Source organism: Callionymus lyra, chromosome 16, assembly GCF_982586985.1.
Source record: "Callionymus lyra chromosome 16, fCalLyr1.hap1.1, whole genome shotgun sequence".
Classification (NCBI taxonomy): Eukaryota; Metazoa; Chordata; class Actinopteri; order Syngnathiformes; family Callionymidae; genus Callionymus; species Callionymus lyra.
In genome coordinates, this window is record NC_141833.1 from 9,195,187 (window position 1) to 9,219,383 (window position 24,197).

Consider the following 24,197-nt stretch of genomic DNA (forward strand, 5'->3'; position numbering starts at 1 on the left):
ATTGCATAAACGTTACTCCATCACAACACCACTTCTTTTCAATTCCCATTGAAAACAAGCTTACAATGGAAATGCAGGCAAGTGTTAAAAAAAACAACAACATGCTATTCTAGGCTGCATGAAGTGTCCTCGGGGACCAGATTTTGCTGGTCTGGGGCCTTGAATTTGCCATATGTGTTCTAAGCATTAAGGATAGCAAAGGAAGTTTGTTTAATTATTTATTTTCATTTATAATGAACACAGTACACGTTCGTATTATCACCGACATTTAGTTTTTCTCGATAGAACGTGTTAAAATGAGGTATTCTGAGTCACACAATGGATGCCTTTTCAAATGTCCTCAAGAGAGGAAGAAGAAATGAGAACTTATGTAAATGAAAGCGAGAGAATTGCAGAGCACAGCTGGAGTTCACAGAAGGGAAGATTAAACTCTTAGTTAGAAGTATAATGAAAATGGTTGGTCGACCACGTGGGCCTGAGAGAACGGCTTTTCTTTTTGAGTTAATGATGATAAAAGTCCAGATTTAGAGTAAAATGATAGCGATTCACAAGCTTCTGAGGCACTTCTTTGTTAGTGGAGCTTTTTTTGATGACGCTTGGTTCCAGTTTGATTAGTTGTGGCTGTTTGATGTCGAATGTTTGTGTCTGTCTGCTTCATATTTGTGTGCTGTGGTCTGTTTGCTGAGGCTTAAACATAATTTTGGTTTAACAGTTGCCTCCAGGACTGTTCCCTTTTTAGAATTGATGCATTTTCAGTCTCTCAACCACTTTTGTTTTCAGAGATTGATGCGGAAGTGACAACTGCAGTCACAAGAAAAGGGGATGAAGTGAAACCCATCGCAGGTAGAGGCTCTGAGACTCTGCCTGTCCGTGCTGCTGTCGTTGGTGATTTGAGTCTTGGGTTTATTCTCCGTTGAGTACATTTTCTGCTACCTCGGCAAAGGCGGTTTTGGCTTTACAACTTTCACCTGCCTGTCATCTTGAGTTCCCATGCGTGCTTATTGAGTTCATACTTGCAATCAGGAGCTTTCAATGGGTCGTTTTTTTTCCACTTCACTGGGCTTTTGGTCTTCGAATAAAGTTTAAGAATTTGCCTTGATGGGATTTCTGCTACTAATGCCTCTTTCCTCTCTTACTTCTCTTGCGACTGGCTTCGTTGTCAAAGCATAACCAGGTTGGCATCAGGTGGTGCTAACCGACCCTTTTGTTTTTCAGAGTTGGAGACGGATGTCATCGAGGGACAGAGTTTAGTCGAAGGTACACAGATTCAGCTCTGCGAGCTCCTCCCCATCCCTGCTGTCCCGTCTTCCTCCCGGACTAATATTGATAAACTATCACGCAGCTGAAATAGTTCAAATTAACCGTGGATAATTAACCTTTCAATAACCACTTCACCTCAGTTCTGCTTTTAGAAAATCCAACCAGAGCGTCTTCAAGCTTGATTTGTAGTGCAACACTGCCCTCTTCTGTTCTTGCCTGGTACTCCTTCATCCAAGCAGGCTGCTGTCGTCCACATAGACGCTTGTTTTGCTGGGATCCCGCCAATATAACGCTCTCCTGCTGTGGACTCCGACTTGTCGAACCATAACACACCCCAACACTGACTCCTCCTGGCTGCTCGGGGGAAGTCCTCACCCTCCAGGGCAGCGCTTTGACCCGTTTCCTGCAACATATTTTTTTTCGCTTTTCCATTTCCTTTTACTCGATTTTCTCTCCTGCAGTTTCTCTGTGAAGACAAGATCCTCAAACCAAAGGAAACAATAACAAGCTTTTCCTACAACCCACTAGACTCCTGCCATAGATCCCATCCTTCTAACTGAAACCACATCACCGAACACCAGGCTTTTGCAATTCAACTCAAAAGCTTTATTGTTGTATATCTGTGCTTTATTTTCTCCCTATAAATTGCCTTTTCCCCAGAGCTTCTCCAGACACCTACTGGCAAGCCTTGTCCATAGGTGGTCTCTAATCTCTTCTCCATTTTGAAGCTAAACAGATTGTTTTGGCTGGCTTTTAAACCTAATCGCGCTTTTTTTCTATGATTCCAATGCTTTTATTTTTATTTTATTTGATGGTCTATATCGAAAATGTGAACCAGAAATGGAGATTTTTTAAAAATCTGATGGTCAGTCTTCTCTGTGTCTCCCCTACAGAGTTTGACAAACAAGGCTTCCTGCTGCAGCTGGACACCAAATTGTGAGTAGAACACACTTCCGATTGTGTTGACTGGCCTTTGATATTTTTTCTTTCACACGCATGGATTGTTGTGTATGTCATTGGCATTTTTACAAACATTCTGCTTGCATAATGAGTACAATGTTACATGAAAGTAAAGCACTGAGACGGTGCATACCTCCACCAGGGAGCTCAACTTAACATGTCCTTAGAAAAAACATGGTAACCTGTGAGGTTACATCATCTTCATCTGTACTCAAAACATTAAACACGTTCGTTTCTGGCTCCTCCTGCTGTTCGAACGGTGTAAATAAACATTTCATCTTCTTGGGTTCCTCTCAATACTTCAGCCATTATGGAAATGAATGCAACCTACTGTCATATAAAAGTTTGGTGGCCACATCTGTTGAAACTAATGAAAGCAATGGATATCACAATTTAAAAAAAAAAGTAAAAATTGTGCATTGTTCTTTTAACTTGTACCTATTGTCATAAAAATACATTTGGAATGTATATAATGACACATGCTTTCATTGTCGCATAAAACGAGCCTTTTTGTGATTAGATTATTATTATTTTCTATTCCTAAATAACCTAAATATTGCTTGTAAATCCAAATGAACCAATGAAACACCAACAAGATGACCAAAAAAATGAATTTGAGATTTGAGAGTTTTGATATCGGACTAATAACATCCTTGTTGAGATAATAACAAATTTAACTTATTTTTGAGAAGTATACATTTATTGATACTTGTATAGGATGTAAAAAAAAATGTAGGGCTTGTTGGTTCAACTAAAATGTTATCCTTAACTTAATAGTGGGGGGAAAAGGCAGTTTTTCAAGGAATTGTATGTACTTTTCGCTTGTTTTTTTGCTTTGTATACAAGCCAATCGGGTTTAGGTGTATAAAATATACACATAATAATTAGAAAAAATATTATTTGTGTAAAATATATATATGGGAACACTTGTCTTTATTAATATATCTTTATTGATATGTGTATTTGCAAGTAATAATCATTATTCGCTTATTGTTTATCATATCTTTTATTCTAGCCCAGGATATTAACCAATTGTAATGACAAGTAAGACTTAATAAGAAAGTAAAGTAAAATTTTGTCAACTCATCCGGATTATTGCTTATATGAAGAGTTAACCATTGATTCCGTCCCTTCCCAGCAGTGCCTCGTGTCGTGTTGGTAAATGAATTGCCCTCCTCTGCTACACTCTGTTCATTTTGTCTTCCCTTCACGACACTTGAAGTCCATCAGTTTGAAAGTGTTTTACAGCTGTTTTCACTGGATGCTTATTCTAAGCCCTCTGTTTGATCAATGTAGCGACTCTGAAATGTAAACCTTCTTCCAGTTATTCATCTTACTTCACTTTTAAATAAATGAAGAAAAGATCCCCCCCCCCCTCCAAACACGGCTGATTTATCTAATTCTAGTTTACAACTTAACGTATTCTTCCATTAATCACAAGAGGAAAACGCACTGATTCAACGGTGCTGCAGGTTTTACACAAACCTCCGTCGAGCTGAGCCAATTGGGCTTGTTTATTTGGACGTTGTGACATTAATGGTCGCACCAGTGTCGGAGTAAATGTTCGAGATTCTCTCTTGCCACGCACAGATGATTAGCTTCTAATCTACAGGCCACACTCGAGCACAGTGTTTAAGAACCGGTTGTTTTGTCTAATGATCGTTTTGTTTTTTTCTTGTTCTTTAGACCAAAAGATTTGGCGTACAAGTACGGTAACCTCAGCGAAGGATCATGCAGGCCGGGATACACAGCAGCCAAGATGGGCATCATCTACCCCAAGTAAGGACTGTCAGCTTTAGCAGCCTCGGACAAATCTAAATCTGTGTTCAGTCGGAGGAAAAAAAACGCTGTCCTATTGCATCAATTTGTCTCTTAGGAGTTTATGAATCACTCAAAAGAATGAATTTAATCAACCCGAGCGTGCTAAGATGCATGATGTCACTTTTTCGAGCCGAGCTTGCCGGAAGGGTTTTGAACCAGGGACAGAGGATCCCTCCCCCCTCGCCCTCTCGTTTCAATCATGTTTCTATCGGCCGCCACAGAACTCCGTCCTTGTGATCCCCCTGTTGCACAAAAGAACCATTTATCATGCGAGTACAAGGTCTCTCATCTCTGAGCTGTCAACTCCTCGAGTCTCACAGACTTTCTCTGTGAACTCGAGCGAGCGACTTCCTGTCCAGCATTCCACGAGTCGTCACCATGATTGTGTTAACGCACACGAGGAGTCGGGGTTGTCGCAGGCTCTTTGGAATCTCTAATCTCCTTTTTTTTGGCACATCTTGAGCTATAGAACATTTTCCCCCTAGTTTCTTAGATCATGACTTGTGATACCATGACAATCTCAATGGCATGAAAATAAATTGTCAACAATACAATTTAGATAAAAAGATAAAAACTTGGGCAACACCTGAAACCCCAAAAACATTTAAATAAAAAATGTTTCACTAATACATCTGGATTATTTAAGATGCAACTTGTAAGATGGAAAATATTGTTTATGGCTCCCTCAAGTGACAGAAAGGTTCAACTGCAATTTTGTGGCTGCCCTGTTGCGCCATTATATCGCTTTATATCGCAAGTACATTTTCTCTAAAGAAAACAAGAGAAAGTCTGTTGTTGTGAAGCATTTTGGTTTCTTGGACAGTCTCCCAGACAAAGTGAAAGTCTTACCATGACTCATGACTGTTCAACATTAAACCAAGCAACCATTACAGAACATGTATGTTAATCAGAGTTTCTGTATCATCTTGACAGGATAATATAATACAGTGTTTTGGGGATGGGGAAAACTATACCACTTATAAATCTAAAATTAATATAGTCACCCAAGACACCTAAAAAGTGTGGCCCAGTGTCAAATGCAGTCATTTGGCTGTATTTAATTGGCCCTCATTAAGGGTAAAAGAAAAAATCATCACACTGAACGTGTAAAAACTACCAAAATTGTATTTGTTTTGTATTATTAATTAACCCTTGCACTTGCACAATCTCAGGGTCAATGTGACCCAGAGGCCCAAAAACAAATGTGTTTGAGGTATCCCTTGTGTTGTTTCTGAGGTATCCATTGTGTTCATCTTGACCCAAAAACATTTGTTTTCGGGTCACCTTGACCCTGAAATAATGCAATGGTTAATTAAACTAAAAAATGTTAACACAAGTTGCGACAAAAAAGCCTTTCATTTACATTTAGTGATTATTTATTTCCTATCAAAAAGAATTTAGTGGATATTTAAAAAATAATTTTGCTGCTACATTAGATAAAAAGTTAGATAATGTATGATTTTTATTAGATGTGTTTTGTTTTTGTTCCCAGCGTTCTACAAATATTATTTACTTACTTACCAACTTACTTGCATTATATTTAGACTTTTCTCTCCTTCATGTTTTGCTTGACTGCCCCTAACAATGGTCACTCTTTAAAATGTGGAGAAGAAATGTATACCTACCCTCTACTATATAGTAAATGTGTAAATTTAGACTAAAGACTCACACACTCTGTACAAATTGTTGGTTGGCTCACCTCCTAGCAACACTGACGTCGGGTTAGGAAGTTGCCCGGGTTCGAATCCCCTCGAGGGGAACTTGTTTAAACTTAAGTGCTGCAAGCTGATCTATCGAGAGTCGCTTTGGAAAAAGTGCCAGGCGCTTAGTGCCAGTTTATAGCCACAATCATCACCTTTTGGGTTGTTTAGCGGTTCGATCAATTCCCAGAGTGCAGAATCTGAGCTCGGCGACTCAACACATACAGATTCAATCGGACAATCGGCCTCAACCGTGATGAATAAGCAATTTTCTTTATACAATGCAGTAATTAAATCATTACTTTCCTAGTTGTTATTCTGCAGATGGCAGCATCAGACAAGCTGTGTAATCTTAGTGCCTCCAAGACAAATGAGTTCTCTTCCTTTAATCCATCCCGAGTGTCCTCCCAGGTCATGACTTTCTCTAACCAGCTGCACGTGTCTGATCAAAGCTGGGTACAACTGGGACCCTGTGGGGACCGCATTGATTACTACCACCCTCTGTTCCTGCTTCGACCAACTGCTATTTTGCACGACACAATCTGACTTTGCCGTTCTTGACCAGCTTTTTTTTTTGTATAAAAAAACGTTCTTTTCTTTGTGTTAATTGGTGTTGCGTCCTTCTTAAGCCTGCGTGCTTGACCTCTGACCCCCAGGTCCTGCACCTCCTCCCTCTAATCATCTTCTGCTTCCTAAAATTCTCCTCTGATGCCTTTTGTCTGGCAGAAACCAATTTGTCCCCCCCCCCTTCTTCTTTTACCAAAAGTGTTTGCATTGGAGCACTAAATCAATTGTTGGCAGCGAACCTGAGGAGGCACGGTTATGAAAATATCGCCGGTGAGGGATGGATCTAGTCGAGGAAATGAGCACAATGCATCCTGGCCTCTTGGCAGTTTTCAGATCGCTCACTTTTTTTTTTTAAACAACAAGCCGCCCCTGTCTCTCTGCTTTGTTAGATTGTCAGTGATTGACTTGCCGGTCAAGGCTCAGCGACTTCCAATGGACCCGGTTATTTATAGACGCTCGTGGCCTCTGAAGTCTCGGGTTCAACCGATCGTCATTTATTTTGGCGGCGTCGGCCCGAAGCATGAGCTGCTTATCTGTGTGTGTTTCAGAGACGGGGGGATAATGAGGGTATCACAGGCGAGATTGAAGGTGCTTCAGCTGGAAGCTAACCGGAAAGCCTCCCAATAATGTCGGCCATGTTTGGTCATCGTGCAACACATACTTTCAGTGAACCCGGGGATGTGTTACGGGAATGAGGATTCCTACTGGAACATACTTGAGTGTCTTCGTGCCGCGGGTTAAAGAAGTCTTTACAGGCACTGAGCTACGGTTTGTTAGGGGAAGCAGCCACTGGTATGTGTGGAAGAACCAATGTTACCTGTCACCATGTCATGCCGGCAACAATCCCAGTCGTGCGTGATTCAGTTAAGATTCCAACAATGAAGAATATTTGACAAATGTTTTAGGAAACATTGTGTTTCATTGTGGCTTCCTCTAGTACATTTGGAAAGTATTTGAATTCTGTTTGAAATGACAATGAATTGAAATAAACATGATTATTAACCGAGCATAGCAAAAAAAACGACATGACAAGGTTGGAATATGTAGGGGAACATTGATACTAAAGAGAGATATTTAGACTAGAAATCAATCCACTTTGAGAAAAGTAATTGTAGCAGTTTACCGTAAATAAAAAGGAACCCCGAAAAGCACTGACAGTGTCTACCTCCTAATTCAGTGTCATTAGCTTAGCAACATCCCCAAATTGTAAAAACTAAATAAATCTATGTAGCAACCCTAAAACAATGCTCAATGAACAATAGCCATGTTGTGGTGCTAACACAAGCATACAAAAGTTGATGATTTTTTTGTCCTTAAATCATGATATTATATGAAGGGAAACAAACTAAAGATAACGATGACAAACGTTCAAATATTACCACTTTTCCATTTGTATTTAATACATGAAATATGAAGCTATTTTGTGAAGTTTGTATAGGTGTGAAACAACATTGATTATATCTGCAATATAAAATTGCAATTTATTGATATTTCAATTTTTATCTATTAATAAAAAAAAATATATATATATTTTAGGCAAGTTGGAGGTAACATACGACTTCAATATCTCTACTACAGTAGAAAGATCTCAAAAAGTTTCTTCCAATTAAATGATCACAAAATTGTCATATAAACTATATTATTATATGATTGTATCATGACCCACTGTCTTTATGCATGTCGTAGCGAGAGACAAACTTCTTGCTAATATTCTTCCCTCTACTATTCATTTGAATTAGAACTTCAAAAAAGAGTGAATGCAAAACTGAGAGTTTGATAGTGACCTCAAAGGGAGTTACTAAGTAACACCATACAGCTTCACAGTGGTGTCTTGAGGATGTGACTTCAGTTGAAGAAATTGAAAACATTTACAGGGAATCATCTCTTCTTTCCTGTGTCACTGCAGCCTGACAGCAGGTTATAAAAACACTCATTTATTCTGTAGTGGCACGTATTCCTGACAGGGAGGAAATGGCTTCTTTTGATTTTTAGAACCTCAATTAATCACAGCGGGAAACACCAAGAACAGGATGAGGAGGACGTGCTGCAGGGAATGAATGAAATGTTCTTTTGAATGTTAGAGACTTGTTTTGTTTTTTTAAGAACTCGCAACAAAACCCTTCAATGAATGTGTCTAGAAGTGAAGGTACCTGCTTGTACAATGAAATAATTCTATTTTTCTCTCTGTGTCCACTGAAGGTTTGTCAGTGACGTGCCCATGTTTCTGGATCCAAATTACAAAAGTCTCGCAAAAGTCAGCAGTTACATGCCTCCATTCGGTTTAAAAACTCAAGGTAAGAAACGACATTCATTCTGCGAACTGTTCATTGACATATCGTAGCGATTGCTTTACATCTCACAGTCTATATGTCAAAGGAAAATATAAATCATTTGACCCCCACTAACTCATCACTCTTCTCTTGAGTGGATCCGTTTAGCATATGTTTAGTTCTGTTGTGAAGGCCGAACAACAATTTAATGTACAATTTTTGGAAAACAATTTAAAAGGAAGACTTTTGTCTTCAAGTGCATAGCTCTCGAGCATCTATCAACATTCTTACACACAAAGGTGCGTTCACTGTATCTACCTGTGGTATCACTGATGTCACTCTCAGTCCGTAGATTGTCTACACTCGGTTGTTTCATGTGTGTAGCGTTTGTTTTCGGACCTTTTCATCAGCCTTCATTGTTGTCTGGAAGAGTTTACTGGAAGGGTCTGTTGTTCTTAATTTTGTAAGATTAGTTTTGCTTTATTTTGAGCCGGGACACATGCTGCCTCGTCCTCGGCTGGTTCTGAATCACAGTTATGTAATTGATGTTTTTCATTCCTTCCAAATGTTTTTAAGAAATCTGTCTGTTGCAGTAAAGGAGAAGATTATAGATGTTACCATTTAATCTAATGTTTTTCTTAACTCCTCTGTCACTTTGCTATTAACATGCGGTTTGTATTTTCGTACGTTTTGTGAGACTGAATACTGAATTATCGGTCAAGGAAGATGACAAAACTATGTAATATTTTTTTTGCTAAGACCATCTGAGTGATCAGACTAGACAAAACACAGTAAGACAATGAAAAAGAGATGTTGACATGGATCGTCTTTACTGTTTGAATTAGGATCTTGCGAGGGTGTTGGGAAATATCAACATTGCAATATTCTTTTCCACAATACTGTATTGATAATTCAACAGTACTATATAATTTTTTTAATTTTATTTTTGGCTTGCAAAACATCTATACATAACCATTTTTCTTTTATGGTTCATACGTCCATAATATGTGTTGAAAATAAATAATTATATTTTGTTTATACTTAAAAATAACATGCAAATATTCATGCCTGATTCATTTTGGGGTTGCAATTAAACTTCCTGCCCCTAGATGGCAGCCACCATTACGTCCTCCGCAGCTTAAGGAACATTGAAATCCTGGCAATGACTGAGGATGAGAGGATACAGTCTACTCCAGCTCTACAAGCTGATTTTATGGACATATTTTGTTTTAAAAACAAATGAAAGCACTTATAGTTTTTGTCAAGAGTCATGTGGTCTGTAAATTCTGTAATGCTAGAGTGAAGTACTCTATTATCGTTCTTCCTGTAGTATCGCAATATATCGTATCTGTGTCCCTGCCGCCATATTCTTGCCTATTACCGCCGCTGCTAGCTTGGCGGGTATTAGGTTTTCACCCACAATTATTTTGGATGCTTTCTGGTGCTAGCATACAGAGGACCTATAGTTAGCGCTGTAGCTAGCAATACTTTTCACCATATTATGAAGTTATTTCTATAAATGGATACATTCGAATATTTATTTCTACTGTTAAATGAACGGTTAAAATGGGACGTGAATGGATTGAGCTTGTGTGGTACAGCAAAGATTCTTCTCTGTGCTGTTTTAAAAGAACCTGCAATGAGAGCAGGATTCATGAATCCAATCTTAGATACCAGTTCTTGTCCTGGCGCTCTCTTCCACATGCTGGTCCATAAAGCTCGTTCTTGTTCTCTGATCTCGCCACACTCCAGCACTTGGGACACCGCAGCCAGAACACAACACAAGTGCAGGCGGAGATAACATTTAGCCGGCTCCAGTGACCTGTCCTCTCACATTTTCCGATGCTCGCCTGCGCAGAGAATGCCACCTTTGTCCTGCGGAAAGTTCTCCTGCCCACATGCCCACGCTGACGCGTATTGTCACCGAAGCTATCAAAAGACTTATCCTTGTAGGACCGCAACACCTGCTCTCTGTTTTCGCCGCAGATCTATGACGACGGCGTGTTTTTTCCTTTGAGCGGTGCTCATGTGAAGAGAGGATACGTGTGGGTCTTGAATAGAGCGCCTCAAAGAAGTTTAAATCTGGAACATTTCTACAGCGATAAGGCCCGTCCGTCAGATATGTTTTGTTTCGCTGCCATCTTCTGTTGGGAAGTCTTTTCTTCTGGTGCCCTCATATAAGCTACGACACAATGCACTGCTGAATCATAACAGATACACGGTTGCAATTGTGAAGGAGGAGGAAAGTTGAAGTAGTGTTATGAAGTACTTTTGAGATAACGGCGGACAAAGTTAAATATAAAACAGTCGAGAAGAATTGTGTAGCCCCGCACTTTCATTGTAGTCGCTGAACAGCTCGGTGAACAGCCGTGGCTTTAGCTCTAAGAAATGCTTCATTTATCTTAGAAGTTATTAATGATATAGCATGATTATGTCAGGTGTTAAAATCTTTACATTGATAAGATATGTTGCATAACCTGTGTCACGATTGTTTTTAGATCACTTGCATCATTTTTAGAAAGTGGCATATCTAACCAAATTCCATCAGGGATATTAAATTTCAACCCACGGGCAATTTGCAGCTGTGAGATTCAATTCAAAGTTTTGGTGTCTTCCCAAAATCAGATAGTTAAGTAATAAAGATCATCACATCAAGTTTTATCATTTATCTGTGAGGCATTTGTGACTGGGCCCCACAGGAAGCAATAATGAATATAACAGAAATTATATCAAATATTTTTCTGTCTGAAAATCTCTGTTTTGAAATGTATCTGAAGTAACAATAGCCTTCAACTATTGACTTGCATGACACTAGTTTTAGTCAAGTTTACTAAAAAAACAGTAAATTAAGTATACCGCAGTTAAATGAGCAGCAATAAGTGAAATAAAACTGATGTTTGGACCCATTTTGGCTTTAAAACAAAGTTTGAAGTTGAAAGATTAAACACTGACAATTGCATGTTAATGGCCTTTTTGGTAATAGTTTGATAAGTATTTGCTCTTTTCTTTGTTGTAAAAGCCAGAAAAAGTGTTGTTTCTTTAATACTTTTATATATCGTATTGTCACACATACGCATGGTATCACCAGATTCTTGCCCAATACACAGCCCTAGTTAATAACGTTGGTGGTCCAGTTAATTTCATGGTTCATTTATCAACATTTCTCTTTTTTTAGCAGATGCTTGCATAAGGCGCCGCCAGTCATTTGTCTATATAAGCTAAAGGTTCATCATCGTTATTATTTCGTTATTTCATCACGACATTGTCCGAGTAAGAGCCTCACAAATAACCCTCGCTCACCGCATAGTGTTTTATAGTGTTTAGGCTGTGCTCTTCCCAACAGACGCGTCTGTGTTTATACCTCCTGAGATGCTTCCCATCTTACCAGATTTTTTTTTTATCATTCGTGAACTGTGCCAGGATGAACGTCCGCACCATGAGACATACTTGGCTGAAATGTTTACCCCGAGCACTTCTAAAAATTAGCTTGGATGTCACCCCCCCCCCCCTGGATGACGGCTCTGTGGTTTTTCACCCCTCCGTCTCTTGGATCCAGGTGTGGTCCTGGTCGGTGTTTATGCTGCTCAGGGTGATGCTTGACGGCAGACATCGACACCACATCAAAACAATGGTCTGAAGCTTTCGCTCGACTCACCACATCAGCTTAATCATTAGGGTGGTTAGCCGGGGTCAGGGGGCTTATAGAGATGCCAGTCACAGGGTCGGTTTAGATGAGTGTTATAAAAGAACCTGCTGAGGATTCTAAACTAGACTAAAACTGCCTGTAAAATCAATTGTAAAACAAGTGCATGAAGGACTTAATGACTTGTAAGTGTTATCAATTGCTGGAAGCATGAATTTACTGGGAAACCTCGATCAACACGCTAGGAATGTACACTATGACTAAACATCCCTGGTTCGAACCCCGCGCCCAGAAGCCGCGCAGCAAGACCAATCCAACATTTGCTTCACCGGGAGAATGTGGTTGTTTGAAAACAGCATTCCTCTGCCAGGACTTTTATGGGAGTTCCTCACACGCATACCGCCCGGAACGCTGCTTCCTCCATAACTACTTGTCTTGATGTTATAAGAGCAGCTTTTTTTACTCCCCAACTTTCATCACTTTCTATTTCTGAAAGTAGATGTGTCACGCCTTATCTATTCCAGAAATAAACATTGTCTTCTTCTACCTCTGCTGAAGACCACCTAAGTTCTGGATGTCCGTGGTGGGATGTGATTCTTTTGACAGGCTGTTGATTCTTTTTGAAGCTCAAATCACCGGATTATTTACTTCTTACAACTGAAATTGTCATTATTTCATTAATTTCAATTCCAATGCTTGGATTATTTTACACTTTACTATCAGGACTTGCGTCAGAAGTCCATCTGGAATTGGTTATCTGAATTCTGGGAACTTTTTTTTTTGCCAAGAACGCGATACACCCTTTTTAACCCCACACAAAATTATTTTAACTATATGTTCTCTCTATCATATTGGGACTAAATCTGCCTAAATAATTGTCTTTCTTAATTACTTTTCTACTGTGAGTCTTGGTCTTTAAAAATATGACTATTATTTACATACCAGGTGATTTACACTTTATTGACGACATTGGAATTGCAGATTTCTGTAACCCATCTAGAGATCTCAAACATAACCTGAAAACAAAGAACTGGATTTTTGATTTTTGATTATTGTCATTACAGTAGCTCCAGAGTCAGAGCAGCAAATTGGTTCAGAGTTAAAAGGGTTTCCAGGACAATTACTTTTTATCGAATGGTGATGGTAAGAGGACCACACCAGCTAGAAAATATCTGAAATATTCTACACATTAACCAATGATGGTGTCTGTTATATAAAGTTATTTTTCCAGGAGTTACCATGTAATATGGTTTTTTATTTTTATTTAAGCTGTCATTGCGTCTTGATGCAATCCAGTGTGCATGTTTTGCAGTTGCCAAGGAAACTTTTGAACATATGTGTCTCAAAATGATCAGGATAACCTGGAAACCCAGTCAATGTCATTAATGACTTAAACATCAACTTTTCCTGTGTCCAATTGAAAAATTAGTTTCTCAAGTTCTAAATAAAACCCTCATGTCATCATCTCATCTCCTTCGCAGAAAGAGTCGTAGACGCAATTTTGGCGACCACGAAGACCTTTGGCCTCGGAGAAGAACTGGAAAGGTGACATTTAATGACGAGCAGTTAATAAATCAATTGTCATCTCGATGGAGTTAACGGCGAATAAAACTACGTTTCAGTCTCGGCTGTCGAAGATGCATCATCGTAGGAAACGGCGGGATCCTCTTCAACAAGTCTTTGGGACCTCGTATCGACGAGTACGACATCGTAGTGAGGTCAGTTGATTCTATATTAAAATTTCCTTTTATTAGTCCCACAGGGGCCTGATTTTTCTTAAGCTAAAACAAAGTCTTTTCATTCTGAACCTCTTTAGAAAATGTTTCTCCTTCACTTGGAATAACATCAGTGTCCACATGCTACTATCATTACCAACTCATTGATGATCGTCATGCTTTTAAAACATGTAGTGCTGAACCTCTTCTTCTCCCGCAGGTTGAACGAAGCTCCGGTCACGGGGTACAGCAGGGACGTGGGGACCAAAACGACCTTGAGGATTACATATCCAGAGGGAGCGATACAGAAGCCCGATAAATATGAAAAAGACTCGCTATTTGTTTTCTCAGCCTTCAAACCTCTGGACTTCAAGTGGCTCAGACAGATAGTCATGAAGGAGAAACCGGTAAGTCGATATATTTTTTGGTCTGTTTTCTAAGTATTTTGAAGTTTCAAGGCCCCGCTGTCTTTAAACATGAAATCATTTTTGTATTTGGCAAATAACTTTTTGTTCTGGGAGTCTATGACTTTTTTATTATCAATGTCACAAATCACCGTTCTGTTACTATACCAGGTTTTAAAAGCCGATCATAGTCACAGCTTTCTTGTCTTTCGGTTGATCAAGAGGCAGTTTTCATGATCGAGAGATGAAACCACACATATGTAGTTCAGGGTACAGGGTGTAGTATGGAACTGTCTTATCAGTCAGGTCAACCATTATGACCACAGTGAAATGTGTTTAAGATCCAAGCTGTTTTTCAACAAGAATGGACCTAGCATGTTGCTATCGCTAAAAATGTATCTAAATGTTGCTTGTATTACACAACTACTTTTATGATGCTTTGAAACATTGACTGTTTTGTTTGTGATTTTTATTTTATTTTATCTAATGCCCTAAAAAGAAATTGTATTAATAGGAAACGACCATTCACACCTTTTAAAGCTACAATCCGAGCTCCTAGTTCATTTGTCGGCAAGTCGTTAACGTTTACATTTTGAGGGTTTATTAATACACCAAAGTTTATAACACCTGCACTTGTACAACAGCCTGGTCAGTCTTAAGCTTTTTTTTAAACATTCTACTTATGTGTTCTTTATTTAGAAATAGCATACCTATTCCCTAATGGCATTCTGCACATTCTTTCCTTTGGAATCGAAAGCTGTTGTAGGACAGGTTAAGAGGACAACAAGTACCTTCAGTGCGTGTTTTAGATGTTTTCGACGCCTGGATTTGGAAAGTACAGTTGAGTTAGAAAAGACCCTCTGGAGTTGTGGAGGATTGTTCTTAATCTCTGGCTGTGAGGCAATTTTCCCTGCATGTCTCTACCTTTTCTTCTGACTCCAACGATCAGCAAATTGCCTTCTTAACCTGCATTGTTCTGGATAGGAAGCTCCTGATGGTTTCCCAATTGGTTTTCTTTCATATTGTCGGAACTCAATTACGTTTGCCGCACTGTTATTTTGACATTTCTCCATCAGCGGGATCTGACGTTCACCTCGGTCCGACAGAAAGAAGTGTTTTTTTTTTTTTAAAGTCCTTCATTGTAGTGAAAAGCTACCATAAGCACTTTCATTCTCTCCTTGTTAAACAGTCTCCAGTATCTCTTGGACAGGGATTACTGTGAGCCCATTCAACACTGGGACAAAAGGCTACTTATGAAAAGCTCTTGGAAGAGACGCACACAAAAGATATCAAAAGAGCAGTGTGTTTTCTTGAAATGTCAGTGCCCAGACATTTCTCTTTTTTTAATTTTTTTATGGCGGTTGAGGCCAAATTGCACTTAGTACTGAGTATTTTTAGCACAGACCATCATCACTGCCTTGCTCATCTGTGCTGCGGTTCTACGCCTCCGGCAGTTTTAGGAGAAAATTTTAACTGGCACTGGAGTTATTCATCTGAAAAAAAGGATCGTATAAAGACAATGTTAGAGTAAAGTTTAACTTAAAGCAGCAGAGGTAACATTTAGAGATTAGACACATGTTTGATACTGTAGTTCTGTAATGATTGGTTACATTTAGTAGTCATTACTCACAGAAACGCTGTACAGTACTTTAATCATAATCTTCATCACACAACTTTTCAGTGTCAAATAACCTTTACAGCAGTGTTTTCATATGCAAGTTCTCATGAGTACCGAAATACTTTTAACAGAAGAGAATAAACTTAAAAAAAAAAGAAGTACATGTAGTACGTGGCAACGGAGGAACCACCACGTAGCAGTTTTCCAACACTGGGGGGAGCCGGAAACGATTGGTTCAATTGCTGCTTTAGATATAGTAATATTCAGTGATGTCACTGCTTCTGCGCAAGAAGTATTACAGGCTTACAGCAAGCAAAAGGACATGAAAACTTTTGGAAAAAAACAAAAAGCCATTCACTCTCAAAACCTAAAAATATTTGTAAAGCAGTTTCACGTGAAAGAATGTCACCAATGGGTTAACTTTTAAATAGAGATTCCTTTTTTTTTTTAAAGGTGATTTGATATTAAGTTCAGTCAAATCTTTCCAGGTAACTGTTCATATACCTGTGTGCAAGTAGCAAATCATTTGACTGATAGTTATTCTACAAGCACATTTTTGACTGATCAATGAAAAAATAAGACAAGATTAACTTAGAAGGTAGTTTTGAAATCTGATTATTTTACTTATAAGGAAGGTAATAAAAAAGATTAGTCGACTATTGAGTGCAGTTCTGAGGAGCCAAATGGATCAACCAGAGCTAGCAAAGTAAAATAATACTCGGGTGTAATTATCTATACTTGAGTCAGCCTGGTTCTCTCACCCTACAAAGCTTTTCTTGGTCTTGGAATGACTGTCACAAACTGCTTTTCTGGAATAACCCAGATTTTTTTGTCATAAAAGGCCAAAAAGGCCGAAAACGGTTGTGCGCAAAAAACTCTTATTATTATTGATCAGTGCTCATTTTCTTTGTCCTATTCCAAGTAAGGTCTAAACAGAATTAGAGCTTTGTAGTTCAAATCTAAAGCAAGTACAGCCTTTTAGAAGTCCCAAGCCCTCCAGTTATAATTGGCCGAAAAATGAATCTAGCACCCTTTTACGTCCATGCAAGCATAAAGCGATAATAAAATATTTAAAAACTAAATAACATAGCTTTTGCATAGTCACTGAAAATATCTTCACAGTATCGTTAGCTAGTTGTTATATAAACGTTCTCACCTCCAGCGTCTTGTATCTGACCTATATATGGAGGAGACGCATACATCAGGAAACATAAACAGTGGGAGGTGTTTACGAGATCATTTGAGTTTCATCAGAACATCCGTGACTCGAAGGTTTTTCCACTCAAATGTGGAAAAAATCTTAAAATACCCTCATATATCATAGTGCTAAGCATCTCTCCCTCAGTTATTTGTCTGGGATGAAGTGGATGCATCAGCTTTCACGGTCGCTCACATGCACATTTAGCGCCGGAGGCGGTTCAAGTCCTTTTTAACTGGCTATGAAAGAAAGTGTATTTTTCCTCATTCATACACACACCATGGGCCGGACTCTGCCCCGGGCCTTTAGATGTGTAAAAACATGGTCCAACTGGAGTCAAATGGAGTCAGGACTTGTTTACTATCCTTTATTTAAAGCCTCAGACAGACGCCCACGTTGCATAAACTCTCAAATTCAACTGAAGATTTTGGCAGCTGAGCTCCGGAAACTCAAATCTTCGTTAACAACCAGATTGACTCTCCATCTTTTAGTTTGACCTAATCCTGGAGGTTTACAAGATTCCGTTTCATCCCTGTCGCCGAGCGAGTGACCTCACGTGCGCAGGCCGCCTGGTTGATTGCCCACTTTTAACATGCTGTTTACAAATGTCTTCAAACATAATTTCGAGGATTGTTGTCTTTCTCCTATGTGTCTAATTGTTGCACTTAGCTTTATGTGTGCGCGCGGTGGACGGCCTCAGTTGTTTGTATATGGAGGGGTATTTTCAAACAGAGTCGGCAGAGGATATACAGGCGGTGGTAAACACTGGATTTCGGAGGTGGACTGTCGGTGTCTCATCTCCGTGTTTGTTTACGGGATCAGTGAACTCTCTCTGCAGGCCACCGCGATAGGTGATGGATGGAGACGTTTGAGATGCGTCTCCTTTCGTTAACGTTTTCTATCGGTGTTGGAAGTAAGCCAGTTGTGAAAAAACATTTGCGAAATAACTTTCAGAAGCTCCATGAGGACGACAGATACCTTTAGATGTTACGGTAATTTCCTGGGTTATTTCAATCACCTGTGCATGTCGATTTAAAGAGCAGACATCTGCAGAAGCCCAAAAGTAGCAAGAATACATGTCTTCGTAAACATTTACATGCTTGTAAACATGGATTTTGAACATGAAGAAAGTGACTCACTTGCGTCCGGATGTCACTGATTACCTCGAGTGTTGCGTTACACAAGTGAGTCACGTCTGTCGCGAGCGATCTGGACGCCGATGTTTTGATCTTAAATGTAACTTGTTTTTTAACTTGTTTTAACTTTAAATTTGGCTTGACTCCCCTTTTCATTAGTGGTTTATAAGCTCAAGACGATATCACTGCATCTGAATTTAGAAAACAATGGTTAGTTTCCACTTTTTCTTTTTAAATAATATGACACGTATGACCTAATAATATACCACCTTATTCATTAGTCTTTATTATTTTTAATTATAACTCTGGTATTATTTTCAATTGGGCACCGATTGCATATGAAGCCCTTCATTCTAAACATACTTATTATGAAATCATTTTTTCAAATATTCAATGTTTTTCGGTCATAAAAATCTTCTCAAATGTTTAGACGCTAGACTTTAGAATATACCAAGATGCAAAGCGTTATGGGGTGGTCACTAGCTTTGACCATTTTTATCAACTAGCTTAGCAAGCAAATGTTGCATTCAGTTTATGAAAGAAATACATTTCTCTAGCGATCTTAATTGTGTTTGGACTTTCCATGATATTTTACATCTGCTGTAAGTGCCACATAAAGACACAGTGTCTTTGCAAAAGCCAGAGCATATAAGTGTTATGTGATTGTAAGTAGAACTGTGAGAAATATAAGAAATAATGCTTGTTTTTTGAAAGCATTTAGAATGTTATCCAGGGCATGATGTTAGCAAATAAATTTGTAATTTGGTTTAAAAAAAAAAAAAAAAAGATTTTTATCATTTCCATACTGTCTGGACTTCATAATAATGAATAAATTGATCAAAAACTCCCCAAAATTATGTAATATTTAACTCCTAACTCTTCGCTTATCAGTTTTGATCCTTTTAAATTGATTCTTGAGGGCTCAGGTTATCAAATAACCCTCAAAACACGCAGAGGTGGATTTTAATGTGTTGTGCAATGATAAAGGTTGATAGCTTAGTGTTGTACACATTGAGCCCCAGTAATACTTCATACCTGTGGTGCTTAAGAGCTTAACCTGTTGCAGTGTATTATGGTAACAGCACTTTAATAACGGCAGGTCATGTGGGATGTACATGAACGAGTACAGGGATTTATTTAGAAGATTCTCAATCATTTTTCTTAAGATTTAAAATGATGACAATGCAGTCGTTTTGATACACCGGGAGACATCCAACTTTCCTTTTAAAAACCTGCCCTCAACTCCCCTCATCCTCCTCAAAGTGGAACACTTGTGTGGTGAGACAAACTCATAGGTACGACTTCCACACGAGCTAATAACCTCCAGACAACTTTAATTGTGATTGTTAGCAGTTTGGGGTTACCATTCTCGTGTCCAAATTGCTTTAAGTCCACCTTCCGGGAGCGAGTCCTCCTCCTCGAGCTGTCGTTTACAAACAACTTTGCATCAAACCACATCCTCCTAAAGATGACGGTGGTTTTACACGACCCTCGTGGTAGATTCCAAGAGAGAAAACGACACATTTTATGCAACAAACTCATGCAACCCAAGTCCATAAATAACTATTTCATTTTTTTTATTTGAAACAAAATCGCTTCTTTCTTGTATAGTTAATAAGAATGACCATAAATTGATATTTAACATCAATTTTAGGACGATTAACTGAAAGTTTAAACCTCCATCGTGGAGGACAACGTCTCACTTCATACCTTCACCTTTGACTTGGTTCCCTGTCGGATTTGAATTAGTGACATTTCTTGGACTTGTAAAACGGCCGCACATGTGAAACATCATGTTGTTCCTCACGTTAGTATCCTGCAGCTGAGTTTACAGCCCCGCAGGGATTCTTTATTCCGCGCAGGGAAACGGTCGGGGTTTAAAGGGGAGCAGGGAGTCGCAGGTTTATGCCAGATTGGAACTAAACTACATCAGACTTCTTCTTCTTTAGGTGTGACGAGGACAGGAAAAGCGAGTCTGTGATAAATGCCTGCTTCTTTCTGTAATCCACATATTAACCACAAACTTGTATTTACTCGTATTTATCCTCCATTTGTTTGATCCCTCGCTCGTAGCGGCCCACATGTCTCCTCTTTAGCCTGTAACATAATCTGCCTGTAATCCCGGGTATTAAGATTCTTTGATAGTTTCAATGCTCGTGATTTTCGTCCAGCTGTGAAATTACACGTCAAATAGACTTAACATCTGTTCGCCGCCTATTCTGCTTGACAACGCAGAATTGAATTAAAAGGGGATTAAATCAATTTAGTTTTCCACTTCCAAAGACATTTGTGAGCTTTAAGGAAGCAAAAGAGCTGTTTTGAATTACACTTGACTTAAAGTCTCAACATAAACGGAGCCCTGGAAAACATTTGGATCGCCCTCGTAAATATTTAGCCCGTGGAAGTCTAGGGCTGCAGATGATATACATTTGATCTGTGGCCCATTATATGGGTTATTTGTTCCCACTTTGCTGCACCTCTGAGGTCAAACATGATATAAAGCCCAGCATGAACTCAATCGACACGATGATTCAACGTATTTTTGTCCATGTTGAGCTTCTGTAGCACCAGGGACCACGAGAATGGCTGCATTCCATTTGTTCTAGAAGTGGATACTAGGAGCTTGAGATGATGTCATAGATGACAAAATGATTTGAAGCTGAATTGATGTTCTATTAAACTAAGTGCAGCCTCACAACTCTTGTTTATATTCTTACAAATGAACAGCACCAGTGTTCGAAATACCCGTCTGCAATTTGCAGGTTGATTTTCAAGATTGCAGAAGAAATTATAAACAACCTGCAATTTTGCAGAATGAAAAATCTGTACAACAGTGAAATTAAAAGTAGAGTGAGAGAATAAAAAGTTACAGTAATGTTATGGGTTACAAAGCTATATATAATGTAAATTAAGGGCATCATTAGGTTAAAAAAGGTTTTAGTGTGGAGGTTTGTGTATTTGCAGAATACATTTTAAACTAATTTAAAAATTCTGACAAACAAATTTCTACCACTGAGCACAACATTTTATCTCATTAGTTTTTCTTGTTGGCCTGGTGCAAAAAAAGAGTTTTTTTTTTATTGCACTCCTTAACCCTTTTGTTATGTCAGGGTTAAGGTGACTTGAATTCCCGAAATAAAAGAAAAGGTAGTATCCCGCGTGTTGCCTCTGGGTTAAAGTCAAATTGTTTTCTGGCATTCGGGTCACCTTGACCCAGAGATGACACATAGGTAAAGGAGATTATAACTTACAACACAACTATTTGAAAGCTACTTTAAGAGTCATTAAAATCCAATTGAATTGCATTATAATAAAATGGTTCAGTGGAACAATATTTGCAGGGAGGGAACTAGAGCTTTTTTTTCCCTTGAGAACATTTGTCTTGTATCTGTTTATTTATTTATTTAGCCAAAAAAGAACTTGACTGCAGCGATAAACGTGAGAAAAAGAAGAGATGGGAAATTTAACTAATGTGTTTAACATGAAGAGAATTCTTCAGGAAATTAAAAACCGCCGCGGTGTCTCATTTGTTGACTCATGCATCTGTTGGGATGTTAGATTTATCAGTGCTGGTCACACTTTGACAACCTCCCATATTGAATGATGCCATAAAATCACGTATTCTAGATGAGAATCCAAAGATCTAGATTTTCCTCCTGGAGGAGCGATGAAGATTTCTCCTCGTTTCTTCACTGCAGCTTGTTTTAACAGGTGCTTTATTGGAGCGCGCAGCCGTGCGCTCGCACTTAAATCTAATAATCCTCGCCAATTTAACCATAAAGCTGTCACAGGAGAAGGGAAACAGCCATTTCCTCCCTGACCACAGCCCGGCGACAGCCCAAACACCAAAGCCGCACACTTTTGTTCACCTTTGCACGTGTGTCTGAGCCCGGTGTGTGCGCGACCCTGTTCTGTCGGCCTCAACATCACTCTCGTTCACACACACACACACACACACACACTTCTGTAGCAGCCAACACACACTCGCGAGGGGGTTAGCGGTCAGTAGAAGCCACATCCTGTTCCCTCGAGGCTGATTCCAGATCTTATTAACAGCCACCATGCCAAGGTTCTGGTACGATCAAGTTCAATATCTTAACATTTCCATTACGTCGTGGATCAATTATCGTTAATATCTTCCCCACATTTGTGTTGGATTCCGAACTGAAACCACAGTTTTGACTTTTCTGCTCATTTGTGTCGCCTCATATTGATGCATGTGCGTTAATCGTCTGTATTTTCTGATCATTATACAATCTCGGTTATTTCTCCCTGAACACAGTTGTCTTTGGAGATATTTAAAAATAGTAGAAATATCAGCATATGATGTATAGGTTTGTGTTTTGGCAGGAAAATGGCGATTAAAAAAAAAAAAAAAGTATTGTAGGAAAACTATCATAGCATAATAAACACACAATGTTGTTACATCAGATTATTGATTTAAAATGGAGGGATCTACATTTCTTTTTCACAACAAAGCAAATGCAGTTTTTTGGGTTAAACGCATAAAGTTTTCTTGATGTTAAAAGGTGAACCCGTACTTGTAGTATACTAAATAAGCAGGTTTAAAATTTTGAAAAAAGAAAAGAAAATGCCAAGTTCGATGCAACCTCCGCTTTTTATACGCAGGCTGAACAAAATAATATCTGCCTTTTAGTTGACTTGCAACACAATGAACACACGGTTAGAATCTTTGCATATTTAGTGAAGAAAATTGATACGTTGCTGTTAAACCACAATATGATATCAGGATATTTAGGTGTATCAATATAATTTTACACCCCCAATGATACATCATTTAACTTTAACATATTAACATTTTATTACATTTAAAGATTAGAAATGCACCGGTTCAACTTGCCATACCTGGGCTTTGAATATTGATGGTTGCCATTGTTTACATACAGTATTAACTTTGTTGCACTACTTTTGAATTAAATCAAAAATGACTATATATAACTTTCGAATAAGAAGAAAGAAATGACTATATTAAATGGAACTGCAAAGCTGGTATTTATTTAAATAAATAAACCACATTTTTAGAAAAAAAGATTCACCTTTATTTATTAATATTATTAGTTTTTAATATATATAAATATATAACAGATCAGCTCAGCAGATGGAACCGTTTCATTGATCCACCTTTGAGAGGAACGATGCCTTAAACAGATCGGTGCATCCATAACATAGAATATAAAAGATAAAATGTAAAGAAAATTAAAATTTACCTAAATATATAAACATTGAAAAGAAATGAGAAGGTTCAAATGTTGATAAATATTAAATTCTATTCCTAATAAAGACAAGGTTTTATTTGAAAGAAATACCTATTTCAAGACCCTTATTATTAAGCAGATATTGCATAACATAAATATACAATTATATCTTCAACCAAACTCTGAATATATATGTTTCAAAGAGATGTTGTCGCTCAAGATACTCAGTGGTCATAAAAGGTCGTTCACTTGGCTTCCTAAAAACTTAGTAGAAGCACTAAGTGTTGCTCTTCAAGAAGCCCGGCGGTGGCTGTGTAAGGAACATGGAGTGCTATCATAAACTTTTACTGGCTCCTCCACCCGGTGTGCAAGTGCTCCGGCGACATGTACTGTAAACAGCTGCTCGCATCCACCGCACGACTTTCCCCCGACGGGTCCTGAACGACCGGCTGATTGCCGCTCCTGCCGACCTGTACTTCTTCCCCCGCCTGTCTCGCTGCCATCAAAGAGATCCCCGCCCCGGCCACATTCATGCGGCGATGTGTACACCGTCACCATCTTCATTCAGACACGCAACGCAGCGCTAAATGGATTCCTGGCAAACACAAGCTGTGTTGACAGGAGCGATGAGCCGCCGCTCTTGTCGCAGCTTGCTGCCGCCCCAGAAGTGGACCGGGGTTGAAAAAAAA

General features: G+C 38.8%; 1 protein-coding gene across 9 annotated transcripts in view; it reads left to right on the forward strand.

The window, feature by feature from the left end:
- The window catches only part of st3gal3b (ST3 beta-galactoside alpha-2,3-sialyltransferase 3b), a 50,584-nt gene that overhangs the window by 17,490 nt on the left and 8,897 nt on the right, over positions 1-24,197 (forward strand). For 4 of the 9 annotated variants that reach the window (XM_087812038.1, XM_087812037.1, XM_087812040.1 and 1 more), the window contains exons 3-10: positions 781-912; positions 1,216-1,257; positions 2,154-2,196; positions 3,907-3,999; positions 8,508-8,602; positions 13,703-13,766; positions 13,844-13,939; positions 14,157-14,343. In XM_087812038.1, coding sequence (XP_087668164.1) covers positions 781-912; positions 1,216-1,257; positions 2,154-2,196; positions 3,907-3,999; positions 8,508-8,602; positions 13,703-13,766; positions 13,844-13,939; positions 14,157-14,343 — 752 coding nt within the window. The remainder of the gene's footprint in view (positions 1-780; positions 913-1,215; positions 1,258-2,153; positions 2,197-3,906; positions 4,000-8,507; positions 8,603-13,702; positions 13,767-13,843; positions 13,940-14,156; positions 14,344-24,197) is intronic. The other 5 variants (XM_087812041.1, XM_087812042.1, XM_087812043.1 and 2 more) reach the window with 5 other exon arrangements.